This window comes from Vulpes vulpes, chromosome 15 (genome assembly GCF_048418805.1).
Source record: "Vulpes vulpes isolate BD-2025 chromosome 15, VulVul3, whole genome shotgun sequence".
Taxonomy (NCBI): Eukaryota; Metazoa; Chordata; class Mammalia; order Carnivora; family Canidae; genus Vulpes; species Vulpes vulpes.
Window position 1 is genome coordinate 83456184 of NC_132794.1, and position 11704 is coordinate 83467887.

At 36.3% G+C, this 11704-nt stretch overlaps 1 protein-coding gene across 6 annotated transcripts in view; it reads left to right on the top strand.

The window, feature by feature from the left end:
* The window catches only part of HECTD2 (HECT domain E3 ubiquitin protein ligase 2), an 88840-nt gene extending 83690 nt beyond the window's left edge, over positions 1-5150 (top strand). For 4 of the 6 annotated variants that reach the window (XR_011997503.1, XR_011997502.1, XM_025990654.2 and 1 more), the window contains one exon: positions 2682-5150. Coding sequence is in view for 2 of the 6 variants with exons in the window: in XM_025990654.2 (XP_025846439.1) it covers positions 2682-2802 (121 nt within the window). In the remaining 4 variants the exon portion in view is untranslated. The remainder of the gene's footprint in view (positions 1-2681) is intronic. The other 2 variants (XR_011997504.1, XR_011997501.1) reach the window with 1 other exon arrangement.
* Positions 5151-11704: the final 6554 nt, after the last annotated feature.

Genomic DNA, 11704 nt, shown 5'->3' on the forward strand with positions numbered 1-11704 from the left:
TACACTGTATAATGTTCTTTTTTATTTAAAGGTGTTTTCTATTAAAAATATTAAGGTGAGTTTTTTTGGCTACTGCAGTTAATACAAGTCCTCTAGTAGTAGTTCTCTCTCTCTCTCTCTCTCTCTCTCTTTAAATCTAGTATGCTTTGCCTATGAAAGTAACAATGATGGCTTTATTTTCTAATAGTATTGATGGGTTTAATGCTTATCTACTTGTTTTCTCAAACACCTTATAATTTCCAAAGCTGATTTGAGTAGTCACTATTTTTATTAGAATCATTTTTTTTTCTCCCACTAAGTATATTCCCTGAGTTTTGTCAGCTTTTCCTTTCATTTTAGAACTAGACTCTGTTCTTTCCTTTCCTACTGCCACCACCCTGGTGTAGTTACTTTTTGCCTCATTCCTAGCTTATTGAAATGGCCTTCTTCCTGGTCTAGTTGCTCAGATTCTTCCCTTTTTAGTTACTTTATCTTACTAAATTCATTGTCCTTAACACTGCTTTGTTCATGGTTATTTCCTTAGGCCATAATAGCTTTACTGCTCTCCTTCAGTTTAAGTTCTAGACTCTGGAGCCTGTCAGATAAATTATGCTCTACAGTCTTCTCCCCAAGATTACATATCAATTTTCCTTTCTTGTCTTGCTTTAGTCAGCAGGCTATTTTGCTATTCCTTAGATACAAAGACACATTTTGTCCTTTCCTTTTTTCATATGTTTAAGTAATTCTCTTAAAACATGGTATTCACTTCCTATCTCTCTATTCATGAAAGTTCTACCCCTCCTTAAAGATCCAGTTTCACATCAACTTCCTCTGTAAAGCCAAAAATCATTCCTTTAATGTGCACCTCAATTATTTTATAGAAGTCTTAATGTCACTTAGCATTTTGCACCTTTATCCTAGTCATTTAGCCCCTCAAGACAGAGGCCATGCGTTATACATCTTTGTAATTTTCAAGTAGCCACACACATATTAGGTGCCCAATAAGTGTTTCTTGAAAGAATATTTAAGTCAACATCATTATATTAAAATACAAAATAAATATTCATACATATGTATATATAATGAAAAAATGTCTAAGATTTACAACTAAAGACCTAAAATGAAAAAAATTCAGAAGAAGCTTTTTTAAGGTTATATAGGCTTTTTTACTTAACAGAAATTAATTTTTTAGAATATTAACTATTGTCAATTTAAAAAGAGTAATCTAAAAAAATAAATAAATAAATAATAAATAAATAAATAAATAAAAAGAGTAATCTGAGGGGTTCCTGGGTGGCTCAGTTGGTTAAACGCCCAACTCTTGATTTTGGCTTAGGTCTTGATCTCCATGTCGTGAGTTCAATCCCGCATTGGGTTCCATGCCCAATGTGGAGCCAACTTTCAAAATAAGGAAGGAGGTGAATGAATGAATGAATAAGTAATAAAGGATAATGTGAGTAATGCAATTTAAAACAAAAAGTGACATTACAACCAAACTTTTCTGTTATCATTTTAGGGATTATTTTGTCGGCACACATGGTTTAGGCATAAATCTTTCACAACTCTAGAATTTGCAGTAGGACATTCACATAGATTAAATATAGTTGACTATCAAAGATGGTCATCACCATTGTAGATCCATTAGATTTTTGTTCAATAAGAGTGTTCAATTTTCACATGGCAACAGTACTGGTGTAAGGTCAAACAAATCAGAGTTTGATTATTGGGTCTACAGCTTTACCAGCTCTATAACGTCAGACAGATTGCTTAACCTGTATGTTCCCATGTTTATTTTTTCTCATCAGTAAAAGGAGGATAACAAAAACCACTTTTTAGGTTGCTTTGGGGCTTAAACACTGCATATAAAAGCACTTAGCACAATACTTGTTGTAGACCAACCATTCAATAAATGCAAACTGATTATAACAATTTTAAGTCTCTTAATACCAAGGGCTGTCGAAATTTAGTTTCTAATCATACAAACTTCTTTAAAAATGTTCTCCTTTTCTCTGGTACCTTCCCTATTTTTGTTCACTGCCTTCTCTGACTGACAGCTATTCTGATGCTGCGAAATCCATAAAGTCTGAAGAAAGGGCATAAGAAATCAGTAGCAATCTAAGGTGAAGATGAACAGTATCATCAGGGAAAGGGACTGGGGGCTGGTCCAGAAGATTCAGAGGATGAATGCTGCATGTGCCCTGAGGGCATCAAATATCCAGGAATGTTCTTTCAATTATTTTTGTATAGTCAAGACTGAAATAATAGTAACAGCTCTATTATCTACTATTCTGCTGGGTGTTTTATACACATAGCTCTTGAAATCTTTTAAACAACCTACTTGGATAGGTTTACCCTGTCATGGTAACAAAGACACTGACATGTGGAGACCTGAAGCCACAGCCAGTAAGTTGGGGAGACAGCATTCAAATTCAGGTCTGACTCCAACAATAAAGCCGCCAGGATGCAAGTTTCACAAGAGCATAGGGACATTGACTGGTCTGTAAACCAGCCCTAGTGTCTAGTACAACAGTGCGCATACATAGGAGGTACCCTGTAAGTATCTGTTCCATGAAAGAAATTAATGAGTCACCTCTTGGTACAGCAGAAGGGATCTGAATTGGCCATATTTGACAGTAGCTTAGCTCTTAGCCTATATGTATTTTGAGACTTAGTGTCTTTAACAAAAATTTTTTTTTCCCTAGGTTGCCTGTGGCCCACACCTGCTTCAATCAACTTTGCCTTCCCCCCTACAAGAGCAAAAAGGACCTAAAACAGAAATTGATCATTGGAATTTCAAATTCAGAAGGTTTTGGACTTGAGTAACCTAGAAGACTTGAAATATATTTTATATGTAGCATTCACTTCCCTCTTATTGTGCCTTTAACCTTTTCATGTCTCTGTCTCACAGTACCTTGATAAAGCTCACCAACTTTAAAATACTGATTTTTTAAAAATCACATATGAAATATGTTCACTGGAGGAGGCATAATTTTCTAAAAACACAGAAATTACTTGAGTGAGGAAAAGACCAGATGGCAGAGACAGGTGTGGGTCCAGCCCCTCTTTTTTATAGCACTTTATGATTCTCCATAAGTAGTTTCTCACAGGTGTTCCACTGGGAAAGCAAAGCACAGTGAAGAATGCATTGACCACACAGTGGAGCCCAGTGGCAGATTGTGTGCTGCTAGCACACGGTAGCAACACACATAGCTACATTCTCATTAATGTAAGGCATGTAGCCATATTTTCATATAGAGGTGAACAACAATAGTATAAAATGCAGTTTACAGGGTTTTTTTGATATACTGGCTTGGTCCTATAAGATTCTTTTCAACTGTTGCTGAAAAGCATGTAAATAACTACATAATAGCCTGAGATTAATGGGATTTTGATAGTGCCATTTATTGCTAAAAGATTTATTTTTACAAAGTAAATTCAGGGTTTTAGACGTGTATACAGCTTTTACAAATCAATAAAGATGATTGTACAAGAGTGTTAACTATTTTCAGACTAATTGGATTTGAGGTTCTGTTCTTTTAAGTAATGTTAGTCTGCATGCACATTGGCAGTAAACTAGTTACTTTGAGTATTCTGTAATATTTGTATAATGATCATTTCTTCTTAAGGGTCAGGACATTAAAAGGAAAATCAGATCTAACTAATTGTTGATAAATTAAGTCAATTACAAGCACAAAAGAACTGTTTTTATATATACTTTGATGTACAAGGCTTATTTCTAATACTTTTTGATCACCAGTTACACTGAAACACTAATTTTTGAGAAAGGCTAGGATAAGATATTTGACAAAAGTGAATATAATGATGACATGTGTCAAAATGATGTAGCTTGGTGTAAAAATAAAGTTCAACATTTTGGCCAAAATGTTTGTATTTCACTGGATTCTGAATGTAGTAAATTCAAAAGTACCCTTCTTGGAGTTTCTAAAAAGTAGCATGTAAAAAGAAACTACATTTTAAGTCAGACTGTAAATGGTTTTCTTTTTATTTACAGCAAATGAAGCAGTTTTATTGGCATGTTACAAATATTTCCGAATCGAGACTTCTCTATTATACTTTGATAGCTTTTCTTCAGAAAACTCTGAAGATATATTTGCAATAATAATTAAGCCAGCATTTGGTACCAGCATATGGTTCACAGGCAAATAATACTGTCCCCCAATTTTTTCTTAGTTACACTGTTTTCTTATTGCTATGCTTCCTGAACCCCACCAGCAGAATTTTTTCAGGGTTGGGGAATGAACCCGCTTGTTCTCCTGTAGTGCTAAAGCCAATTCAAGAATCTTTGAGGAATAGGATTTAGATTACCATTTGTTCTCCTTGAGACAGCGGTGACTCTGCTTTCCCACTGACTATAAAGGATTTTTCTCTTAAAAATCTTGGAAAAGCCTAAGAGAGTTAAAGGCATGTTGGTTTTGTTTTGTTTGCTCAGTTTTTTTCCATATATGCAAATAAAACTGCTTCTCTGTTACACTGCTTGAATTAGAACGTAAGATGTTTAACGTAGGTTACTACTTACTAATAAGCACAAAAGAATCATGTATCAGAAATCAGATTTAAGTATTTTAAATAAAATGTAAACAGTTTTTATTTGGTAGAGATGGAAAAATTGTGTTGGCTTGGTCTGCATGTTTAATGATGTGCTTGTATATCGATAGCTCTGTCACTTTTAGATAAGTACACAAGCCAAATTTTTAAATGACAAAGTCCATAAGTAACTAGAAAATTATTGTTGTCTGTTGTTATTAAGTTGAAATCTGTAACCATTTATCACTTAATTACACATTGCCTTTATTTATTTATGTTCTGTTTTTGGTTTACAGTGTATTAATACCTCATTTTCTTAAAAAAAACAAAAAAACAAAAAAACCCCACTACTGTTCTATTTCGTAAATTTAAATAGCTAGAAAATTCATGTAGTTGCTTTTTCTAATATAATCTGTTAGAGAATTCTTAATTTTTATATCTGCCACAGTAAATTAAAGCATTGTGCAGTATTAGTATTTACAAAATGTCCTATCCTTTTTAAATCTTTGCTTAATCATATTTTTGTCTGTATCATCAAAAGTTTTTAACAGTCTGTCTTTTTTGTACAAATCTGTATTAAGTTCATTTCTGGATAAATTTTTTCAAATATTAAAGTTATACAGTCAGGTTTCAGCTCAATTTTTTAACATTAGGCAATTAATTAAAACCATAAGTTTAAAATACCTTATAAAAGCAAACCATTCTCTTCATTATACTCTTAAACTAGTGCTTAGGACAACTTCTAATACATACAGCTTCAAAAGATACGTGTTGATATTGACACCAAATAAAATCAGCTTCCTTCACATTTTCACAGTATGAAACAATGTCTATCCAGTGTCTGGATGGTCCCAGACCATTCTGTCAAATGAACGTTACAACGCCACAGAGGCTACCCAGAAAGGAACCAAGTATGACATTTCATTGGGCAACTTCAGATCTTTAGTATTCCTCCCCAAAACCGTTAGTTTGGCCTTCTTTCCCTTGCCCACATCTCCTATGCTTAAGGAAAGAGAGGGTATTATGAGAATGTAGGGAAGAATGTCCTGGTGATTCATGGAAGAAGAGAGGTGACTGATTAATGGAAGATAGGTAGCTTAGTAGGAGGAAGAAAGACCAGGGTAGGTTTTCACAGTGGGAAGTACAAGATCAGTTCACAGATGATGTGAACTGACAGTTCCTAGATGCCCACACAGCCACACAGCCTTTGGTCTGATGGTCTGGTGTGGTGGTTACGAACCACACTTAGGAGCCAGAATACCTGGGTTTGGGTTTGCTATTCACTAGCTGGTTTCCTCCGGCAAGTTACTCTCCCCATGCATCAATAACCATGCAAAAATAATTTGTAAATGGAAATATACCTATCTATCTCATAGGTAAGCTTGTAGGAGGATTAAATGAGTCAATGTGTGTAAAGCACTCACAGCACCTGGCATATTGTAAATAATATGTGATGCAAGAGGGACCGTGGTGCTAATGTGATAACGTCTTAAAAACCACTGCTTTTGAAGCCTTCTGCAGAGTTTTGATTATCAGACACTGGGGACAACCACAAATTAACACAAAGTGCTTCTGAGGCATTAAAATTGTGTTAGAATATTTCTTATTCTAGAAACAGTGCTTTAGAATTTATCCTTCTAGATATTTCACTAGACAAGGGTTTGGGTTTTTTGCATCAATTTCTCTTTGTATTTTATTTTCTTTGTTTAAATTTAATTGGTGTATTTATTAGCTTCAGAGGTAGAGGTCAGTGATTCATCAGTCTTATATGACACCCAGTGCTCATTATATCACGTGCTCTCCTTACTGTTCATCATCCAGTTACCCCATCTCCCTTCCCCTCCAGTAACCTTCAGTTTGCTTCCTATGATTAAGAGTCATTTATGGTTTGTCTGTCTCTCTCTCTCTCTCTGGTTTTGTTTTATTTTACCCTCCTCCTATGATCCTCTGCTTTCTTTCTTAAATTCCACATATGAGTGAAATCATATAATTGTCTTTCTCTGATTCACTTACTTCACTTAGCATAATACCCTTTAATTCTGTCCATATCATTGCAAATGGCAAGATTTCATTTTTCTCTGATGGCTGAGTAGTATTCTATTGTGTGTGTGTATATATATATATATATATATATATATATATATATATATATATATCACATCTTCCTTACCCATTCAGATGAACATCTGGGCTTTTTCCATAGTTTGGCTATTGTGGACATTACTGCTATAAACATTGGGGTGCAGGTGCCCCTTCTGATCACTATATTTGTATCTTTGGGGGTAAATACCTGGTAGTGCAATTGCTAGATCATAGGGTAGCTCTGTTTTCCAACTTTTCAAGGAACATACTGTTTTCCAGAGTGACTGCACCAGCCTGCATTCTCACCAACAGTGTATGAGTGTTCCCCTTTGTCCACATCCTCTAGGCAAGGGCTTCCAAGACTATTTTACAGATGTGTAAATGGCATAATTTTAAAAGTCATAGATGAGTTTATTTTTAAAGAAATATTTCAAATACAGAGATTTCAGGGATTAATAAAACCATGTCCCTACATTTGGATCTAACAAATGTTAACATTTGGTCAGTTTTATTTAAAAATAAAATATTCGTGTCTAAATAAATACTTATATTTATGCCTGAGCCTTAATCATATGTTTGGTATTATGACTATTATTATCATAGTTTATACATTTAGAGATATTTAATATGAGGCCTGACTTTCATAATATGAATTTTTTAATTTTAATGTAGTTCATGCAATGAAACATGGTTGATGTTTGTTTAGATTTAACCATATATTTACAATTTCCTTGCACATTCCCTCATCTTTTGTTTCTCACATTTACCTCTGGGATCAATTTTCTTCTTAAATTACAATTATTAGAAGCTCCTTTAATGTTTGTTGGTAGTAAATTCTTTTTTTCATTCATCTGAGAATGACTTTCACTTTTATTCATGAAAGATAGCTTTACTAAGCATACATTTTTATGTTGATGGTTATTTTTCTCTTAGGACTTTTTAAAATTTTTTTTTATTAATTTATTTATGATAGAGAGAGAGAGGCAGAGACATAGGCAGAGGGAGAAGCAGGCTCCATGCACCGGGAGCCCGACGTGGGACTCGATCCCGGGTCTCCAGGATCGTGCCTGGGCCAAAGGCAGGCACCAAACCACTGTGCCACCCAGGGATCCCCTCTCTTAGGACTTTTAATACATTAATCTATGTTCGGGTTTCATTATTGATATGAAATAAGCTGTCAGCATAATTGCCATTTCTTGGTAGATAATCTCTTTTTCTATTTAATATTTTCTCATGACACTACTGAACATCAAAGATTATATATTTATATAGTGTGTGTGTATGTATGTATTTATATAGTGTATTTTTATCCCACTTAGAATTCATTATGGTTCTTAAGTCTATGGATTTGCATCTTTCAATTCTAGAAAATGCTTCAGCCATTTCCTCTTTAAATAATGCTTCTTGCGTGTTCTCTCTAATGTCTCTTATTACGCATATAGTGGAACATCTCATTCAACCATTCCATCTCTCTATGTGCCTAATCTGTTGTTTAGCCAACCCACTGATTTTTTTTTTTTAATTTTCAGTGGCTCTGTTTTTTATTTCTAGAAATTCTTTTAGTTCCTTTTCAAGCTCACCTGCCTTTTCTTCACACTGTTCTTTCCTTCATATGCCACCCAGGCATCCAGTTTTATTTCTTTAATAATTTTCAGCATATTTGTTTGATACTCTCTTTTAGATGGTTCTACTCTTCAGTTCTTGAAGTACCAATTATTTATTTTTATTTTTTTCAATAAAGATTTAATTTTTAAGTAATCTGTACACCCAACGTGGGCCTGAAACCCATGACCCCAAGGCTCAGAGTCACACGCTCCATTGACTGAGCCAGCCAGGTGCTCCTAATTCTTGTACTTCTTCATTTGCTGGCTCTCTTAGTGATTTGTTTCCTTGTGTGATTTGTGATTTTGTGTTTTTGCATTTTCTGTTTACTTTTGGATCCTGAATTGTGCAGGTGCCCTTAGCAGAGTAGTTCCATGTTGTTCTCAGCCAAGGCCCTCCAGGTTTCCCACACCATAGCAATTATACAACTCAATGTTTTCATGCCATTTAGATATTCTAACTGAACCCATGGGTGTACAGACAACAGGAGTATTAGTCCCCATTGAGTTTAGCTGCTGGATTTTCTAGCAACAAAACTTGGCTTTTTCTATATGCACATATACCCCCACACCTATACAAATCACAATAGAAAAAATATAGAATCATTTCAGTAGGATTTCTCAAGGGGCACAATCTCATGCTGTGTTTCCACATGTGTATAGGCCACCTCTCAATATGCCTCCCTTATTTGTCAGTGGCAATCTTACTCTCCTGATTGACCTGGCTTGTAAAGAATGCTCTCATTTCAACTTTTCCTACTCTTCAACCTCTTATCAGCAAGCTTCACCTGCATGATGTTTCTCCCATTTGACCCTTCTTTCTATTCCACTCCTACAGCTTCCTCCTTTGTTTAGACACTCAACCCCTGATAGTTAACTGGCCTCCCTGACTGTAGACTCACTCTTCCCTCAATTATCCGAGGGCTCCTACAGTTAATCTTTAAAAAAAAAAAAAAGATTTTGTTTATTCATGAGAGACAGAGAGAGAAAGAGAGAGGCAGAGACACAGGCAGAGGGAGAAGCAGGCTCCATGCAGGAAGCCTGATGTGGGACTTGATCCTGGGAATCCAGGATCACGCCCCGGGGCCAAAGGCAGGCGCTAAACCGCTGAGCCACCCAGGGATCCCTCCTATAGTTAATCTTTATAAAATTCTATTCTTGTCATATGCCTTGCTATCAAGTTGCTTACCTGACCACCTTCCAACTCCAAAACCTAACATGCATTCCACTTCTATTTTCCCCAACACCAACTTCCAAGAGGATAGATAGCTTCTTTACTGAACAGCCCTCTTCAGTCCCATCCCTGCTCAGCCTAGTGCTTCTGGCGTACTCTTCCTTGAACTCTTACCATCCAACTCCTCCCTTGGCCCTACCCCCTAATCAGCTCACGTCTCCTGCCCTCCATAGCCTCCCAGACTTGAATTTTCTCTCCCTTGCCAAACCTTGCCTGAACAATTACTAACCCCCTACCCAAACAAAAAAGCTAGCTGGAAGGTAAACTTCACTCTTTTTTCACACCATCCTACCTATCTTCATTTCTCAGGTGGTGCTCAGTGTTTTCAAACTGGTGTGTGGTTCAGCATATGCATTATCAGCAGCTTGAGAACGGAAGTATTTCCTGTGTCCCCACCTAGCACCTAGCACAATGCTGGGTCAGTAAACTCAGAAAGAATTCTCCCTGATGGGATCCCTGGGTGGCGCAGCGGTTTAGCGCCTGCCTTTGGCCCAGGGCGCAATCCTGGAGACCCGGGATCGAGTCCCACGTCGGGCTCCCGGTGCATGGAGCCTGCTTCTCCCTCTGCCTGTGTCTCTGCCTCTCTCTCTCTCTCTCTCTCTGTGTGACTATCATAAATAAATGAAAATTAAAAAAAAAAAAAAAGAATTCTCCCTGACTTGTTGACTGGGCAGGTGAAAGAGTCATCAAATCAGTGGAGTGAAGTGAACCAGAGAACTACTTGCCCTGCTTGCGTATATAGTTTCATCGTTAATCATAGTCTAGTGTTCTGACTCACACAAACCAGTCCACACCCTGGCTATCAAGACTCCAGTGTGTCAGCCTTGGGAAAAAGCTGGGAAAACCTTCTGAATCCCCACCTACAACCATGTTCCCATCAGCCTAAGCCTACCCTTCCACTCCAAACTATACGGAGCCTAAGCTTGCCTACCTCCAATTACCAAGTGGCTCTTCACCAAATGAAACAAAATCAATGAGCAGTGGCGGTCATTGTACATTAACTGTGAAAGGGGGGAAAATGCCCACAAAATAGTTTCATGGTATAATCCAAACTTTGGTTATGTGATTATATATATGTGTGTGTACATAAATGTATGTATTTGTGTGCATATGTTCTGAAAGATTATATTGCACTTGGTTACTAGTAGTTATCACTGGGATTATGCATGATTTTACTATTGTCTTTTTGCTTGTGTGTTTTTAATTTCTCTGCAATGAACACTTTGTAAGAAGGAAAAAACACTTAATTTTTAAAAACAGTTATCTAGTACTCTAATCATCTACAGAATATTAATTGAAGGAGAAGAGATGTATATATATTGATCACCTATGGTATATGAGACATTTTATGTACACCATTTCACATTTCATTTAATCTTTACAACAGCAGTACAAAATTGATAATTGAAACTCAGATGTCTAGACATTTGCCGTGCAGGAACCAAGGCAGAATTTGAAGCCATGTCTGTCTGACTCTAAATATGATTTTTCATTTCAAATGCTTCCCCAAACTAGTGAGGCTCTCCAGAAACTCCTAAGTTTAAACTATGCTGCTAGAAGTGTGTAACATTTGATGATTTCTTTATTTGCCTCCATTTTGTCTTCCAAAAAAATGACAGATATTCTTGGAATTTTAAAATAGAGTACAGAATAATAATTTCCTCTGGGTCAATGAAGAAATTTCATCTATAATAATACCTTAGGGAAACCATGATAGTAAAACACTATACATCTGATCACCTGGAATATAGGCAGAGTATTTGTGGGGAAACTTAACAGCTCTAAATATTTTTATTGCTAAAAGATAAAATTCATTAATTCAACAAATAAATTAAAATTTCAGTGAGAGGGGAACAGAAAACAAAGAATAATAAAGAGAAAAAGTTAAGAAGCATTAATAAATAGATTGGAAAACATAAAAACAGTATAATAGAGACATTAACCCAAAAGCAGGTCCCTTGAAGGGGCTGATAAAATTGATAAACTTCTATCAAATATTAATCAAGAAAAGGGGAAAACCACCCCAGATTAGAAAGGAGAAGCAGTTGCAAGTGGCAGGATGTGCTGCGGAGCCCATGTTCTCCTCAGCAGAGGCTGCCAAGTCCATCACGGTCACCATCTGGGAGAAAACATGGTTGACAGGACAGATGTCAGAGGCTATTCTCATAGCACCCTCCAGAAACATGGCTAAGGAGGAAGAAACTGTATTGGACTCTTTCCTGTTCTGCTCTGTCCCTCGCCATAACCTCTCTGAATTCTCTCC